At 44.1% G+C, this 19,406-nt stretch overlaps 1 protein-coding gene across 1 annotated transcript in view; it reads left to right on the forward strand.

The window, feature by feature from the left end:
• Dnah9 (dynein axonemal heavy chain 9) overlaps positions 1–19,406 on the forward strand; it is a 342,434-nt gene that overhangs the window by 18,031 nt on the left and 304,997 nt on the right. The window contains exons 5-7 of the mRNA XM_038324554.1: positions 3,807–4,018; positions 5,785–6,018; positions 17,190–17,357. Coding sequence (XP_038180482.1) covers positions 3,807–4,018; positions 5,785–6,018; positions 17,190–17,357 — 614 coding nt within the window. The remainder of the gene's footprint in view (positions 1–3,806; positions 4,019–5,784; positions 6,019–17,189; positions 17,358–19,406) is intronic.

Genomic DNA, 19,406 nt, shown 5'->3' on the forward strand with positions numbered 1-19,406 from the left:
GAAGCAACCTAAATATTCTTCAACTAGTGAAAATGTGGAATATATCCACCGTGGGATCCTATTCATCTGTGAAGAAAATTAGATTATAAAATTTTTAGGTAATGGTTAGAACTGAAAAATGTACTGAGGTGACCTGGACCCAGAAAGACAAACTCAGCATCTTCCCTCTTACTGTGGCTCCTAGTTCTGTGTCTTTAGATGTGAGGATATGGCCTGATGTAACTGCAGGGCCAAGGAAAGGAGAGATAAATGATATTAAAGATGTTTGAAAGGGTCACAGAGAAACATTATTTTATTATATATATATATATATATATATATATATATATATGTGAGAATTATACCATTCAGATTGATAATTCTCTCCCACAAAAGCTTTAACGATCTACCAGGCATAGAACACCTCTCTTTGAGTTGTTGGCTGGGGTCAAGAGACTCCCCAATAATATAGGCTATTACCAGTACATTTGACTGCTTCCCAAAACCTGAAGGTAAGATCCTACTGCTGAAGACCCCACACAATTTAGACAGAGGAATTGGAGGAATCTGGTTAGAGCTGACCTGGAACTCTCCTCCCTGAGTACCAGAAATACCTTAAGATGCTGCTGTGACAGCTGCTGAGGGAGAAGGGCAATCAGTAATATTTCTATCCACCTGCAAAGCCTACCAGCCACAACAATGACTCACCCAACAAGGTATCCCCAATGGTGTAATAATGGCACTTTCATCTTGAGGGTAATGGATAGCTGTGTAACTGAACATAATGCAGGCAGGGATTAATACCTGGCACTGCAAATCTAGCCAACTACCCAAAGAGGTCAAAGGGTCATAGACTCTAAAGGAGAGCCTGCTACTGCCGTTTCCCCAGACTAATATTATCTCTACTGGTATTCTAAATGCTTATCCTTCTACACACAGGTAAGTGTAGCTCTCTCCCATCATCAAAGAATTCTCCTTTTGCAGCAAATAGAGACTATCACAGAGATTTATAACTGGTCAAAATCCAGAGAAAAAGTGACCATGGGATATTCAGCCCCAACTGGTACATATAATGACACAACCCCTAAAGCTGGAAAGGGGAACAGCAAAGCTCCTAAGAGTCAAAGGACCGGGATGCCTGCTGCTACCCCATACCTTCTAGACATGACAGGGTGCTTTATACCCACGACATCTCAACAATGTGGTTACCTAAAACAAGCCTGCACAATGACACCAGGTGACAGGCCGACATGGATGGGGGAAATTTTACTAGGCCCACCCCTAGATGAAGAGCTACAGGCAATCAGTGGCTGCTGAGAGAGAGAGAATCACTCCTCCTCAGAGACAAGGTCTGTGATTGGCTATCAAATCCCAAGTGGTCAATGCTAAACACGTCTACATGGAAGTAACACCGAATTGACTCAGTAGGCCATATACACTATGTATGTATATATGTACCTATAACGAAGAAAAAAAGGTCACGAATCTGAGCAGGAGTGAGGGGCATGGCAGGAGTTTGAATGGGAAAAGGGGTGGGTTGAAGTGATATAAATATGGAGTACTTATATATGAACTTCTCAAAAAACTTAAAAAGCGAACATAATGGCTAAGTGTGAATCTCAGTGATCGTGTGAATGCTGGGCGTACTTGGGGCCTTAGGTTCCACCCCCAGCACAACATACACAGAAAATGCAGTTTAATGACTACTCAGTGTTGTCGCTGCATTAGATATTATGAGTGACAGAGAGGGAATTATACACAAGAGGACATGTGCAGTGTATATGCCAGCAATAGGCCACTTCATGTAAGAGACTTTAGACTCCTTGTCTTTGGGTATCTAATAGGGACTACCAACCAGTATCCCTCAGAAACTGAGGAATAGATAACCCTAAAAACAAAAGAAAACTAAACAGAAAACACCAAGCAGAACCCCAGCTCTGTCTGTCTCCATTTGTTTTGGTTTTGTTTGTTTGTTTCGTTTTTGGTTTTTTTTTTTTTTTTTCAAGCTGATTTCTCCCTGATTGAAGTAGGGAGCAGTCCATGCTTTCTCAAATATTGTAGTCTTCAGACAGTCAAGTTTCTGTCCGGGTGTTTGAAGAAATATTTGAGTTTTTAAGTGCCCTCAAACAGGGTGACCCGAAGAAAAGGCTCCTCTACGCCTCAGGCTCCCTTCCAATACTCCCATGCCCCCACTTTGTCTATCAGCAGCATGGTAAAGTGCTCTGCCTCATCTCAGTGGTTCCAGTGCTCACTGCTGGCCTCCCACAGAGCATTATCACTCTCTTTGGAGCGCCAGGTCTTTTGACTGGCTCGCAGAATGCTTCCAATAGACCAGTTGGGATATAAAGCACAAGCATCCATTCCCATTTATCATGTGTCCCTTGAGCCTCAGGGCAATTGATGCAGAGGTTCAGAGTAAACAGAGGTACCATTCCTTTTGTTCAGCAAAGAGGACCGGTTGAGTCACACAGTGAGTCTAGGGAATTACTTAGGCCTTATGGGATGCTGTACGTCTAGTGATAGAAAAAAAATCTGATATGTTGGAGGTTACAGCTAAATCCGGGATATTTTGAGTTTCCTTTAAGGTAGTCATGGAGCCTCATCCGTATAATATGACCTAAGACCACCTGGTCTCATAGACACTGCCAATTACCTGCCCAAGAGAGAAACAGCTGCAGATAGCCCCTTCAGTCTGGCTTCCATTTTTCTGGGTTGCCATGCACCTGCCAGTGCTGCCAGCTTTGCCACATCTCCCATCAGTTAGCACGAGATGACGGCTGAAGGCTTCGCCCTTGGAGCTGTGTTCAAGGCGGTTCTTTGGCTTTGAAAACCAGCAGAATCTCGCCATCTCCAGTCCATTCTACTCCTCCATTCCCGGTGGCTTCTCTTTCACAAGCACTCACAAAGAAAGTTCCTGTCAGACACTCGCCAGAGATACTGCCTCCTGTTTCCATGGCTCCTGAAGTCACCTCCCAGATCAGCCTAGTTTTGAGGCTTACAGATCTTAGCTGTGTCCAAAGTCCTCGAGTTGGGAGGCGTCGGGATCAGCGTCTGAAGGCTCACTGTTTGCGCTTGCCCCGCTGTCTGTCTTCATGTCATCTTTGTAGCATCAGCATCAAAACCATCAGCAAACATTTATCAAGGGAGGGGATCTGACAACATAGAGCAGCAGTGTGTGAGTGTGGTGAGTGTGCCGACTAGTACCGTGTCAACTTGACACAAGTTAGAGTCATCTGGGAGGAAGGAGCCTCGGTTGAGAAATTGCTTCCATAAGATCAACCTGTAGGCAAGCCTGTAGGACATTTTCCTAATTAGTGATTGATTGGGGGAGGGCCTAATTTTCTGTAAGAAAGCAGGCTGAGCAAAGCCATGAAGAACAAGCCAGTAAGCAGCACCCCTCCGTGGCCTCTGCATCAGTTCCTGCCTCCGGGTTCCTGCTCTGAGTTCCTGTCCTGACTTCCTTTGATGATGAACTGTGATGTGGAGGGGTAAGCTGAATAAACCCTGTCCTCCTCAAGTTGCGTTGGTCATGGTGTTTCATCCCAGCAATAGTAACCCTAAGACAGGCTGAGAAAGCCAGGAAGACATCCTGATACAGGAATGTTGTCAGCGAGAACTGAGTCCGTCACTCTAGGTTTTTCATAGTGCTCTGATTTCAGTATTTCTTCAGAAGAGCCAGGAAGCTTTCTGAAACCATCTTTTTCATCTTCTCAGGACAGGAAGAAATTGCAATCTTTTCTTTACCAGCCCTTCGCTCCCAGACACTGGGGCTCTGTGAGGTAGGTGGTGCCCAGCAGGCATGGCTGACCATCTCTAATTCCTTCCAGCCCTGACAGAGGCCCAGGACATCCATGTGCACCTGTTACCACTCCAGAGACACCTGGACATCCTAGAAAGCCTGGAGTTTCCCGAGGTGAAGGGCAGGCTGAGGCCTCTGCTCCATGTGGTCTGTCTGATTTGGGCCACCTGCAGGTCGTACCGCTCCCCAGGGAGGCTCGCGGTGTTGCTCCAGGAAATCTGCAACCTCCTCATCCAGCAGGTGAGCCTATCTGCGAAGCCCAGCAACTTCTCCCTCGGGGCAGCTTGGCACATAGAAAGGCACGTGGAAGAGTAAAACGTGGTTTTTCCTTAGGCCGGAAGTAATTGCAGCCCAAAGGATTCTCACATTTGAATTTTAAGTTTTCACAAGCCAGCAGTTCCCAAAGAGGTTTTTGGTGCTGCTGACACACTGGGGTTGCCCAGTCTTGCTTTCTGCCTGAGCCTTGCTTGGGGCTGGTAAATTGGGACCTCCTTCATGAGCTTGGTGAGGGATTTGTGTTAAGTCACCAACAAAGCCTAGTAACTCGGAAGGAAGTCTCTGAAGTCAAGGGAATTGCTCCCGACTTAGCACGTGTGAGCTGTGTGTTCCAGCGCAAGCTGCTTGCCTGCTCTGTGCCTCACTGTCTGGTTTATGATGCTGCAGCCAAAAGAGAACCATCTCACTGGGGTAACATGTAATGATGCAAGGATTCTGTGCCCGGCGCACGCTCAGAGCTCCTTCGCTGTGAGCATCTGAGACGCTGCTGTTTGGGGTGCACAGATCGTTCCTCCGCTTTTGTTGCTGCTAGTGGTTGTTTGTTTTGTTTTGTTTTCCTTGTTTTTGTTTGGTGGTTGAGCCCAAGGCCCTTCATATGTTTGATAAGCTCTCTATACGTGAGCTACATATTTTTAAGTTTTATTTTGAGATAAGACCTCATTAAATTTCCCAGCCTAGCCTGAAACTTGCTATCCTCCTGTCTCACCTTCCCTAGCAGATGGGAGTCCAGCTGTGTGCCATCCTACTGGCTTTCCTACCCCCTCTTAGGGATTCCTGTAGCACCAAGGCAGTATGGATCTTAGAGTACAAGTGGAGCGAGAAGCCTTGGTTTGGGTGACCTTCCCCCACAGTGACTCCTTTTGGTACCCAAGGACAATCAGCCCTAAGAAAACGACGAACAAGCTCACAGAATGGCTCATAGCACCCATTGAGCATGTTGAAGCTACAAAATGGTATTACATTTATAAATCCCAGTCAAACATCAGATGAGGGGACAAAAGGAGTCTTAGAACTTATTACTTGTTTAGAGATGTTTGTCAAGATTGAGGACTTTGACTACTTACCCAAGCATGCCCACAGCAGCACCCACATCTGGGGTGCTGGTCTCACAGAAATGCATGTCACCATCACTATCATTGGGGACTTTTGGTTGAAAATATAAGAACTAAGAAAATGGAGCATCCGTAGAGATCTTGTATTAGTGTGCCCATGCTTTGAAAACTTGAGGCGAGGCTGGCTCCAGACTGACTCACACTGTGGTTTTAGATGCCTCCCAAACCCAGTACTCTCTGTTGCTCCATGTATTGGTGATGGAGACTACACAATAGTTTAGCTTTCAAGTTCCCAGGTTTAAGTGTCTTGAAAAATAGATATGGCCCAAAGCATTCTTGTATTTAAAATATTTTGTTGTCAAAGTCAACAAATCACAGAATATTTGGGGATGAACAGCTGACCCAGCCACATCCTGTAATGCCTTCTGGTCCCTGACTGGTCACTTGTCCAATCACAGCATGGTTCAACACACTGTGACTGAAGGACCACAGACTGTTGGGCTTAAACACTGGCCCAAGATCACCTTGGAATGGAAAACTTGATCAGAAGTTTTCTGTGTTGTACTTGTAAAAAATATTGCCTAGGCAATTATTTTGTTCTGAGATGGTGTTGACATAGTCATGGGATATCCTATACCTGCCACCGGGTTCATAGTTACTAATTTATCTACATTCCAGGCCTCTAATTACCTCAACCCGGAAGACCTCCTGAGGAGTGAGGTAGAAGAAAGTCAGAGAAAACTGCAAGTGGTCTCAGACACCTTAAGCTTCTTCAAATGGGCATTTCAGGACAGAAAGGAACATCTCCACACTTACTTCAAAGAGGACTCAGAAATCAGGAGATGGGATTTCCAAGTGTCTCTGATCTTTGTGCGACTGGATGGCTTTCTGGGCCGACTGTGTGTGGTAGAGGTGAGTAGATTCATTCACCCCAGGCTCCGGTCCAACGCGGGAGTAAATACAAGATCTCAGAGGCTACCAGGTAGCCAGAAAGCTGTATTTTGGCTCATGGTGACAGAGAGTTTTAGTTTATCGTGGGGGCGAAGTCAGGGTGAGGAGGAGTTCCAATTGTGGCAACAGGATCACGTGGCCGTGGCTGTTCCAAAAGTGATGGAACAGAAAGCAGGGAGCAAGATTCGAGCCAGCCGCTAAGCTGTAAGCTTTGAAGGTCTGCCCCTAGTGCTCCACTTTGATCAGCTCGGCTCTACCTCCTAAGCATTTCACAGCCTCCCAAAATAGCACCACACTGGGGGTCAAGCAACAGAACATGAGAGCCTGTGGGGTGCCATTTTAGATTCACGCAAGACAGTCACGCGTGGTTGCTGTCAGGACCATTAACAAGTTTCAGTAAATGGCTGTCATTTGGATTGACCAAACAGTGGTGACTCTGTTGGTATTCGGAGATTCTGATCATAGGCGCTTAGGGAGAAAGTCCCAGAAATCATTCAGCTATCTCAGCTTATTTGTGAATAAACTTGGGCTGGGAAGTCTGGTGTGCAAAACTGAAAGAGAACAGGTCTTCATACAACTGCCCGTTCTCACACGCCAGCTGCTTTGGACTTCCCTTCCATTCCCAGACTGCCCAGTGGCTCTAAATCCTGAACACTGCTGAGAACTTGGGCAAGAGAAGCACATCTTATTCATAGTTCTCTCTCCTGTCAAATATTTAAAAATTACTACGAATTTTAGTGTAAGAACTAGGAAGCAAAGACATGAGACTTTTGCTTTTGCTTTTACATCTCAGAATTTAGTGTCTTACAGTTATGGACTTACAGATTGAATTTTGATTTTTTTTAAAAAAAAATGTTTTTTATCACTTTGCTTCTCTCCTGTCTGCCTCCCAGCCATTCCCAGCTATCCTGTATCCCCCAACTCTCAAGTTGATGGCTTGTTTTATTATTATTGTTATGTCTGTATGTGTTATACACACACACATACACACATACACATATCTGTACAACCTGCTGAGTCTGCTCTTGTTGTTTGTGTGTACATGAACAACCATTAAGGAGGCAGGCTTATCCCTGGGAAGAGATTCCCAGAAGACCTTAGCTGCCTGCAAGTCTTTGCCTAGGTGTGGGACCCAATGGCATTCCCATGCTTCCGTGTTAACATATTCATCGATATTGCCTTGTTCTGGTCTCTTTCACATAGTCATTTCAGGGGGAGACATTGCACAGCCGACTTCTTGGTATTCTGGCTCTTACAATCTTCCCAGGCCCTCGTCCCACAGCATCTCTAAGCAGGGGCTGTGATGTAGATGCATCCACCAAGGCTGGGTTCCCCACAATTCATTGGTGAGACTATCTTGTGTCCGGCTATGCTTCTCTGCGCTGTCTCCATTTGTTGTCAAGGGCGGCTTCTTGGCTGAGGGCTGGTAGTGACACTTAATCAGGAAAGGTGGCTCGTGCAACCTGATTGAATTTTTGTGGAAAGGATAAGTAGCACATACACAATAAGAAGTACATGCTTAGGGGTAATTTGAGGACTTTGGGGTCCAGTTCAATGTTAGACCAATAGCTTCAGTTCCAAGCTATTAGTAGAGATTTGGGGTGAAGAGCGATGTGATGTGGAAATGCCGTAACAAACCACCAGATGACAGAGATAAAACAATCATAGACTAAATCTCTTTGTGTCAATTTTTTAAATGCATATTTTTAAAAATTCTTCAGGTACTGAGCTAAGTGCTAGGATTCAAAGACGAATAGAACATAGTTTTGCCTGAATAACTTTCTGGACCTACAGTCATGGCATGAGAGAAGAGAGACAATTAGCACAGAACATCCAGGGTAGAAAGATAGATACAGAATCAGTCATCTTTCCTAAGGTGAATTGAATGTCATAATAAAAGTACATTTGGGTTACTGGGAGCAAAAGAGGGGGAAACCCTAACCCAGGAGAGCTTTGAAAAAATAGCAAAGAGCACAAGAGGAAATCAATTCTGAACTGGAAAAAGAATTCACTGGAGAAAGGCATAAAGGCAGAAAAATATGCGAGAGAAGCCAGAAGCTAGATTTTATGAAAGGCATACCTTAAACCTTTCATCAGAATCAGGAGGGTATTAATAATTGATATCTAGCATCATCCTAAATGCCTCATTTTCTCTCAGCTGTTTCTGGCACAACTCCTGCAGCTCAGCCCCTATTCCCATTCCCCTCCACTCATTATTCCTCTATCTCCCACATCAACTCTTCACTGTTTAGCCAAGGAGATGGCCACCCTGGTCTCCGGGCTGACCGTGGAGGAATAATCACCTCTGTAGCATTGCAGTGGTCATGTTTGCGGGCTCTCTCTCTCCAGTCTTGAAATAAGCTTCCGATAGCTGTTCAGGAGGGGTCTTCAGCCTGGGACACACATGCTAATGGTATAACTTTGCATATAAACAGCTATTCTAAACTAAGGGCACCTAATCTGCATGAGGTATCAGTAAATATTAGCACAGCTGGCCACAGCCTCCCCAGAGCCATTACCTCACCTTGGTGCCTCCTCGGGCTTCTTTTTCCTGAACCAAAGGCCCAGATACATAAAGAGCAGCTGCTCTGACTTGACTGGAAGGAACTTGGATACCCTCTGCTCTCTGTCCCTGGAAGGAACTTGGATACCCTCTGCTCTCTGTCCCTGGAGGGGACTTGGATACCCTCTGCTCTCTGTCCCTGGAGGGGACTTGGATACCCTCTGCTCTCTGTCCCTGGAAGGGACTTGGATACCCTCTGCTCTCTGTCCCTGGAGGGGACTTGGATACCCTCTGCTTTCTGTCCCTGGAGGGGACTTGGATACCCTCTGCTTTCTGTCCCTGGAGGGGACTTGGATACCCTCTGCCCTTGGTCCTGTCGCTTCTGCCCCTCCCAAGTTGTCTGTCTTGTGTTACTCCTTTGCTCCTGGGCACAGCAACTCCCCTTCTCTGTCACCTCTCAGTGTTGGCTCAGATTCATCCCCCTTGCCCTTTGCTGTCTCTTCTCCCCCTCCCATCTCCTCCCTCCTCAGCTCAGTGCAGCAGGACAGGGGACTATCGATCGATCGTCTTCTGGCATATTTCATGTAGCCCTTTAGTTAACATTCTGAGTATCACAGTGATCAATGCCTATTTGAAATGGGATTAATCTGCTTCTCTCCAGCAAGAATTAGCATGAACTTAACCTTCTTCATCTTCTATTTTAATGCAATGTGTGATCACCATGATGTTGGCACCTGAGATTTAATAAATAGAAGTGAACTGAATGACATCGGTGCATTTGGCTCTTCTTTGCTGGTGCTGAGGGCCAGATTACAAGGGGCTGGTTTCTAATCTCCACGGTTCTCCCGGCCCTCGTTCCTCTCATCTGTAATGCTCGTTAGCTCTTTACCCTTTTGTTTTTGTCTTTTTTTTCTTCCACAACTATTTTGTTGCTCAGGCCCATGCTTCCCCTCCAGCTGCTTGCTAAAAGAAGGTAGGAGGCAGAGGAGGTACGCAGTAAGGAGGGTGTGTTCTGGGGACAGTTTCCCAGGGCAACCTGATACCAACCTTCTTCCTCAGGGTCAGTATCGCATGACCTCATCCTTGCTGTGGAATCTTAGGGCTACAAACATAGAGAAATGACACATGCAGGAACTTTTCTGATGTTAGAACATGTGTCATCGCAGTTATTAGAAATGCTAATCATCAATACACATCTTTAATAAACAGCTCAGTCCAATGCATCACTTAATTTATCCACAGCCACCCAGTGCAGAATACGGAGATGGGATTTATTCCCAGAACATTGTACTCTTTTAATCAAACTTTGAAATCCTCAGGGAGTTGTAAACATCTCTTTCCCCTGCTCCCTTCCCCCCTCCCTTCCTTCCTTCTTTCCTTTCTTCCTTTCCCTCTTCCTTCCTTCCCCCTTCCTTCCTTTTCTTCCCTCTCATCATCCTTCCTTCCCTCCCCATCTTTCTGTTTTGAGGGACTCAACCTTGCTTTTTGGTTCTACTTCTACCCCTACCCATTCTTTTCTATGTTTCCATACCCCATTTCCAACCATACAGTTTCTCAGTTTTTATCACTAAGTAGGTCACTTAGGTAAAGTTCTAGTTCCCATTCTGATTAGACTTTAGGGCTTCACCTAAGAGAAGCCCCAACATATCCAAAATCATTTGCAGTTTAAATAAACAGTCAAGGAACTGAAGAAAAGCAGTCTCCCCATGTCTCTGAATCCCTTGACTCATCCTCCTTCCCGGAACATAGGAACTGGAACATAACACACATGCACACAAGCGTGCACACACATAGTTCATGCTTATGCCACAAGATTGTAGAGCCTGCACATTCTTGTTTGTTTCTGCTTGCAGCCCCTTCCCTGCAAATGATGTGGGAAGCAGCTTGGAGAGAGCCCTCATCTCTTTCATTATAAAATGCCCGTGATTCACTTGGAGACTCAATGATTTCCTGCTGGGGTTTTATGCAGAGTGATTAGCGGGGAAAGAGGTAATAAGCTGACCTGAGATACCACATTTCCTTGGGGTCCCTTTGCCAGCTCCAGCCACTTTGTCCAGCCTCTTTTCATTCCTGGTCTAATTGGGCTGGCTTCCCTTTCAGCCCAGCTTGAACACGTGGTCACATGTGAGACCATTAGCTGCATAAGGTCGGTGGCAGTCGAGAAGGTAAAGAAAACAGTCTTTTTTCAAATGACCTTTTGAGATTTTCATCTATGAGGATCTGCTTTGTGCTGTCCCTTAATGAATTCCGAAGACATTTCTTTTAAGACAGGCAGCCGGCATGACCTCTCCTTCGGGAATAGAGGAACCGCTGGTGAAGCTTGCTGTTGCTTCTGGTTTTGATTCTCCATCTCATGGGCCAGAGCACAAATTGAACCCCATCTCTCCACCTGCCACCACCATTAAATGTTGCATCATTTTTTCATAACAATAGGTCCCAATCAACCCAGTAAATCTTCTGGGACCCTGGGGCGCATTGTGATAACTGCCTACAAAGAGCTGCAGAGTGTCTCATGGATAAGCCATACTTAGCCAGTACCTAATGACACCAGGAGGGTCATAATTATAATGGTGACACTTTCCTTATGTCATACTATATAGGCTCTTTCCGAAGAACCGCCTCATATGTTAAATATTATTGTCCCAAATCCTGGCCCATATTAAATATCACTGTGCCCATCTACAGTTTGTAAATGAGCCTTGCAATTTCAGTGCATTGCCCCAGGCCATAGAGCCAGCAAAGAGCAGGACCAGGGTTGTGGGAACATGTGTCACAGGTCTTCTGTGATATGCATTCTGGCTCCAAGGCTCATAGCCACATCCTGTATGCTGCATAATGCATTTCATGGCTTTACTACTGGGATTAATAAACATTGACATTTAAATATATTTAACCCCATTGGATTAAATTTGCCATTTATCTGTCACTGAAGACTTTTAAGTGGGCTGTGAAAAGAGCCCACATCTAAACTGAGTATCAATGATGGGTTGTGGTCAGTGCGCAAAATCTGTGTCTGCAGCTCTAGACATTATTTCTACAATGCTGTCCACTGTACATCGTACCAGAATCTCCCCAGTGATAAAGTGCTCACAGCTTAGGCTGCTCACTCTGTTTGGACTATCTGAAAGGTAGCTGGTTTGTTTTATTTGTTGGCATCACAGGGACTGCTCACTGTTGTTGTTGTTTTTAGATTAAAATGATTACATAGCAGCAGTTACCTAACTTCATCCTGCATGGTGAGCCCATGTCTGCTCGTTTAGGCCTCTGTTTCTTCCCTCAAACTGGGACCACAGAAGTTTCTTCCTTGCACTTGTCTAAGACCGTTCAATACTAAGATGTCCTGCCTTTGCTTCTTCCAACCAACTCTTCTCATTCTCACTAACGACTCAGCAGTCGTGGTTGCTAGGTGTTCTGTCGCTTTGTCACTTTGTGCTGGCTGTGCAGCAGCTAAGTCAGAGCAGAAAGGGCATACCTGCATTCAACAAATACTCATTCAGCACCAAGCATGTTTCCGGGCATAGGAGGACCTGGGATACCTTTGGAATATCTGCAACCTCCTGGGAAAGGTGGGTAGAAAATTATATAATACAACATAACATTAAATATTACCATGCCAGAGTAAGAAAGCTAAGACAGAAGGAGCAGAGAAGGGAAAAGGGGACACCCCATTGAGAGGAGTCGAAGGGAAGACCCCAAGCCTTCAAATGAGCCCCAAATAAATGTGTCACCCACCATACCTTTGTTAGTTAGATAATTCATTATAAATATCTATCATTTCCTAATAAGAGACCCCAGTGGGGTGTCTTTGATGTCTGGGGCCCTCCCTATATGACAGTGGGAGCAGCAGAGATCGACAATCTGTTGTAATAATCTGTAGTTCCTGCAGTGAAGGTGTGACCCGTTTGTTAAGATGAAGAAAGAAATTTTGGAGAAAATAATAACTAGACTTTCTCTAAAAAAGTACTCTCTAAGTACTGCTTGGGTACCTGCAATCTCCTCCTTATATGATCAATAAAACACCTCTCACTGACCACCTAGGAGCATGCTTCAAGTCTTCTGGAGAAATAAAAGAGTGTATAATGAAATTATCATCTCATTTTCTGCTATATGCAAACATATCAAGCTGTGTCTGTCTTTTAAACATGGTTAGAGAGGATTTCCTAACAAATTAAAATGATGTCCACACCATTGTGAAGAATAACGACCATGGAAATAGTGCAAGGCTCAGCTATTTTCCTCCTGTGAAACAGCAGCTTATAAGAAACAGGAATTACCATTGAAGTCAACTGCATTTTAAAAAAAATCCATTGGTTTTCTTCTAAGCATATAAAGTTGAACATTGTTGTTTCTTTGAGTTGGGGTCTTGCTATGTAGCCCAGGCTGGCCTAGAATTCACGGCCCTCACTCAGCCTCCCAAGCAGTGGGGTTATATGTGTGTCAACATTCCCAGCCCATATCTTATGGTTATTTGAATTGTGCAAATTTATGAGACTCAGTTGTGATAATGTGTCATGTGTATATAGTGGGATAATCAAACCATAGTGGTTAACATGGTCTTAACCACTTAAAAGCCTTTTACTGATTAACACATGGTCACCGTAAGAATTGTGGAGTACGCTGTGATATTTCAATGCTTTGTGAAGTACATATTATCAAGTCAGGGTGGTCAATAGTTTCTGTGTTCCCATTACGTTATGGAGCCTTTAAGTTCCTCCATTCTATCCTCTTATCAAGTGTGCAGTAGTTACGACAAACTGCCAAACCCCACTATTCTGTGGGAGCACTAGACCTCACTCCTATCTGATTGTGTTTATGTGCCCATTATCAGACCTCTACTGCCACCCTTGCTCTGACCATCTCTGTCTCTAGAAGTCCCCGCTGCACTTTCTAACTAAATTGCTTTTAGCATGCTCAGGTGAGGGAGCATGGCTTCTTTGCCTTCCTGCCTCTGACTTATTTTACCCCACCTATTGCCTCCAGTTCATAGATTTGGGTATAAATGATAACATGTCGTCAGTCATAACAACTTTCACCCAGACACCCGCTGATGGACATCAGGGTCATTTCCTAGCTCATTAGCTATGAGTAGTCTAACAACAGATAGAGGTGTGCAAGTGTCTCTTTAATATTCTGAAGTCATTTCCTTTGGATCCTTTTGCAGAAGGGAATGGAAGTAGATGATAGATCTATCTCCAGTTGCTTGGTGCTCTCCATACTGTTCTCTCTTGTGGCTTTATTAACTTCTTCACTGACATTTGTGTCTTTTGGACTCCAGCCACCCAAACGGTACTGAGATACCTCATTGTGGTTTCAACTTGCATTTCCTTTAAAACTAGTTCAGTTGAACATTTTTAACAAGCTCAAGAGCCCCCTGATTTTCTTTCTTTTTTTTTAAAAAAAAATGTAAATACAAACTTTCCATGAATAATGATCACATAAACTACCATATCCCCCACAGTCACCGCGGGCCAAGAACAAACCATTGTCTTCATGCAGACTTGTTTCTGTTTTCTTCTATGATACAAACTCTCTCCTCCCCTGCAGGTAAAAGCCTTAGGCTGGCTTTGCGGTATTTGTGTTATATGTGCTACCTCTACTCTTTTAGGAACTGTGCAAAACATCACAGCATGAACATTCATGTGATGTAGGTGGGTCTTCTGTTTTGTGTTGATTTCATTGGTTAAATAAAGAAACTGCCTTGGTCCTTTAATAGGACAGAAAATTAGGTAGGTGGAGTAGACAGAACAGAATGCTGGGAAGAAGGGAAGTGAGTCAGTTGCCATGATTCTTCTACCCAAGACAGATGTAGGATAGAATCTTTCCTGGTAAGCCACCACCTCATGGTGCTATACAGATTACTAAATATGGGTTAAAGCAAGATGTGAGAATTAGCCAATAAGAGGCTGAAACTAATGGGCTAGGCAGTGTTTAAATGAATACAGTTTCCATGTAATTATTTTGGGTAAAGCTAGCCGGCAGTTAGGAGCTGGGCGGTGGAAAGTGGCCCACTGCTCCTTCTACATTCATGTATCAAATGTTGCTCATAATGTTAAAATGTACCATAATACATACCATTAGGACTGTGTTCTAGGCTGATGACTGGTGGATTCTTTTAGCACAAAAATATTAATTTTAATTCTTCTATATCATGGATAGCCTCTATAGCTGATGCTGAGACATCACTGGTTCATCTAATCCTTGCCTTGTTTTTCATATTTCTTTTTGCAAGAAGCATCTAATTCATGTCCTCCATCCAGTTTATAGTTGGATTACTTAGCTTTGGGTTACCTCTCTGTATTCTATGAATATCATTAGTTAATAAGGGAACTGCTTTGGGCCTATAGCAGAGCTATAGGGGAACAGAGTTAGGTTGGAAAACTGGGCAGAATGCTGGGAGAAAAAGGATGGAGTCAGGAGAAACCATGTAGCCCCTGCCAGAGACAGACACTGAACAGAACTTTATCCAGTAAGCCACAGCCAAGTGGTGATACACAGATTAATAGAAATGGGTTAATTTAGGATGAGTTATCCAGAAATACACTTAAGCTATTGACCAAACCATATTGCAAATATCATGGTTTCTGTGTGATTATTTGGGGGCTGAGCAGATGGGAACAAACAAGCGACCTCCTACAACAGTTACCAGATTTTTAAAATTCCTTATATTTTCTGTTTATTCTTTTCCCATCAGGTGAATTGGCTGTAACACTGCACATCACTTTGCACAGTTGTTTCTTCTTCACTCTATTGTTTCCTTTGCTGTGCAGAAGCTGGCAATCTCATCCATCCCTGTAGTTCCACCCTCACTTCTGTGCCCTCTGCTTTGGAGATCTTATCTAAATAGCCATTGCTTGTACTGATGTCTTCAAGTGTTTCCATATGCTTTCTTCTTCTTCTTCTTCTTCTAGGATTATTGAGGATGGCTTGAGGCGGAGGATTGAGGATATGGGAGTCGTGAGTGGTGCTGCTGTCGGCGGGGGGTGGTATGAGGAGTAGATGGAGGCGGGTAGAGTAGAAGGGAGGTATGATCTGGATTGATTCTGTTTCGTCTTACTCAAGATTCCTATCTAGCCTTTTTCCCTCCTTCCCTCCTCCCTCCCTCCCTCCCTCTCTCCCTCTTTCCTTTTCTCCCATCCCCTTTCTCCCTTTTCTAATTCTGAGGATAGAACTGGAGTCTTTGCCATGTTAGACAGGTGCCCTCTCTATAATGTAAATCCTAATTTTAAAGTATTTTAAACTATTTTAAAGTAGTGATTTCCTCACTCTGCCCCAGGAGGCAGAAGCTTTGATTCTTGCACCCCATATCTTCTTTGTTACTGTCCTGCCTCTTTTGATGATGATACCTCAGCCTGACTGAATGAATAGACTTCTTAATGTCTGCCAGAAGCTTCCTGAGTGACCTCCTGGCTATGTAGGAAGTTTCTGGCTCCTTCTCACTGCTGTGCCTCTGTTATTACTTCTGGACTTGGTGTCAGTAGCAGTATGGAAAGTTTTGGAGTAGAGTCAGGACCTGACATGTCCCAGATCAGGTGTGGTACTAGGACCTGCTCTTGCCCTTCCAATCTCTTCATGTTGGAGGACCCTTCCCAGGGGTTCCTGCAAACTGTTTGCAGAATGACTTATAACCTTTAGCTTCATCTCTCTGTGGGAGGAACAGGTACATAGACTGAGGGTTCTGACAGCAAGCATGGTTTGGTTTGGAGCTTTAGTGATTTTAGACAGGTATTCACAAGGGATCGATTCAATCTTCCCCATTCAACACACTCAAAAGGCATTTACACTATTAGATGTGACATAACATCCATAGCCTTGAAAGGAACACCTCCCCAAAGCTTTTGGACTATGTCATCCATCTGCCATTTAATTCTGAGCACAGCAGGGATGTGGTGTGTCTGTGGTGACAATAATACACACTGTGTCCTGGCGTGCACTTCAATCCTATGCCTGCACTAACTGGAGTTAGTTAGCCCACCACAGTGTCATGGAGCATAACCATGACCCTGCCCCAGATGGAGAAACCCAGCAAAGCAATGGTAAGTGATTGCCTTCTCTCTCTGAGATGGAATGTGCTTTGACCTACCCCAGGACACTTGTGCTGGAGGGCGATGATTCTTCTTTGGTAGAGGGACTTTCAAGAAGGTCGGTGCCACCCCCTGAATTGGTACTCCAGGCTGTTTGCAGGGTTACTTCCTATCAGTACCCTCTCGAACACAGGGGCCTCAAGTGCACTATTAAACAAGACTGGCCCTAATCATCCTGCCTCCATCCCTTCACTGCCAGGAGTACAGGCATACATCACCAGCCTGGCTTGACATTGAGTTTTGAAAATAAAAATCCACACTAAACCCACCAATTCTTACCAATATGAAGTAGAACACAGAGATGCTGAAGCATACATTTCTTGATGTTCTTGTTTATTCTGGCTCCTGTGTATCCACCTTATCTGTACTTTTTCTTTAGTATTTCATAGATTTTAAACAACCAAATCTAATAATAAGGTTAACAAATCTAACCAGACCTTGCATTTTTCTTAAGCAACCACCGCCCCTGTAATTTCTGTCTCCTCCATTTGGTAGTGAGGATGAGGGTGGCGAGGGTTCCCTTAACTGTCTGTGAATTATCCTGATAGGGTCTTCTGACGACAGCCTTGGATTTTGAGAAGCTGGAGAGGCTTGAGTTCAGTGGCATCCGAGGAAACGCCCTGAGTCAGCAAGTCCAGCAAATGCACGAGGAGTTCGAGGAGATGTACAAAGTCTTCTTGGAGTCTTCTTATGACTGCCTGGACCTCCAGAGCATGGTAGGGCTGGGAGGGGTGAAAGCCCTGTCCCCCCCCCCTTTTCAGCTGTCTCTAAGCTGCAGCACCGAAGTGTTTGTTTATGTGTCTTTTTTCTTAAGAATCATCTTCGGCTCTGTGGTCCTAGTGGTTTTGTTATTCATTGTTAGGGTCAGGAGAAATTGTCAACCTTGTGTCATTAGAAAGAGCCTAATTATTTTGCATGCAGAGGATAAAAATCAGAAAGAGCTTCTTCCTACCACTGACAGATCCAGATTACTGCTGCCTAGAGCTGTCAGCGTGGGAAGACAGGGGAAGCAGTGCCGAGTTTATGGCTTCAAAAGTTTAAGCTGAGCAAAACAAGCCAGTTGTAAAAGGAGAAATACTTCATGACCTCTCTTAAACATGGTATCTAAGATAGTCAAATTGTCAGGTATATAGAGCTTCCTAGAATGGACCTGGCCACTGGGCTGAGACAGAGAGAAATGGGAGGAGCTGGTCAATGCTCACAAAGTGTCCTTGATGTGGGGTAAGTGTTCTACAGGTGTAATGAACAATGTGGTGATTATAGTAGCGCTGTATTATGTCTTTGAAATCTCTTAAAGGGGGGGTTCTAAGGGCAAACACACACGCACATGCATGTTCTCACACGCTCTTGCGTGCGCACACAGTTCTAGTTATATGAAGGGATGAATTCTTGTGGATTTTGAATAAAAATCTATATGCTAAACCCACCAATCAGGATAGGTCCACTCCCTCCATTGTTTTGATCATTTCACAAGTGTGCACAAAACATCACTGAACACCTTAAATACACCATTTGACCAATCATACTCAATAAAGCTGCTAATAAATTCTAAGCTTCAAGCACAGACTGCCAAGCAAAGGCCAGGCATATCCGTAGAAGCTTATTAGCAGTTCAGGGTTAGGTAAAGGAAGCCCATTCAAGATAAGCAAGAGCAAGTAGAAATTTTCTAAGATTGGGACACAGAGCCCAGATCTCACCCACAGTCCCCCACAGCCATAACCTATGAATTCAAAAGCACCAGAAAAGAATAAAGAGCTTGCTACCATGGGGAAAGGGAATAGACTTCTCCCCCCAAAAAAGTAGAATTGCAGGAGAAGAAATCATAATCCAGAAAGGAAGAACAGAAATTAGTACAGGAAACTGTTCTGAGCATATTCAGTTTCCAAGGATTCTCACTGGCCAGATCCAGGGTGATGGGACTTAATGAAAATTCCGTTAGTTGAAAAAAGAAAGAATAAAAATACATTACAAAAGAGAATGTATACACATATTTAATATATATTATACATATGTTACATATACGATGTGTTTGCAACTGTATAACAAAATCTCACATATCCCATTTATTTTGTATATATATTATATATGTAATGTGGGGAGTCTTTCTGCATATGTGTTGTTTTTATTGGTTAATGAATAAAGCTGCTTTGGCCTATGGCAGGACAGAATATAGCCTGGCTGGAAGTGATAGAGAGAGAGAGTAGATGCCATGTAGCTGCTTAAGGAGAAAGTCACCAGAAAAACTTACCGGTAGGCCACAGCCTCGTGATGGTGTATAGATGAGTAGAAATAGGTTAATTTAAGATGTAAGAGTTAGTTAATAAGAAGCTCGAGCTAATAAGCCAAACAGTGTTGTAATTAATACAGTTTCTGTGTGATTATTTGGGTCTGGGCAGCCAGGAATGAATAAGCATTCTCACTTAAATATATGTCCATATATTATACACGGATAATGCACACACATATACTTTGCCAGATGTATGAAAGCATACCATAACACCACAATGCCATTGTAGCTGGAAAGTGGGAATATACTATGTTTTCCTACTTTTCTTTGGTTTTCTTTTCTTTTAAAATACAAACATGTGGGGCCTGGAGAGATGGTTCAGTGGCTAAGAGTGCTTGTTGCTCTTGCAGAGGACCTGAGTTCAGTTCCCAGCACCCACATTGGGCAATTTCAGCTCCAGGAGATTTGACACCCTCTTCTGGTCCTGCAGGCACCAGTACTCACATGCACACCACACAGACACACTCCTACACATAAA

This window comes from Arvicola amphibius, chromosome 4, assembly GCF_903992535.2.
Source record: "Arvicola amphibius chromosome 4, mArvAmp1.2, whole genome shotgun sequence".
NCBI lineage: Eukaryota > Metazoa > Chordata > Mammalia > Rodentia > Cricetidae > Arvicola > Arvicola amphibius.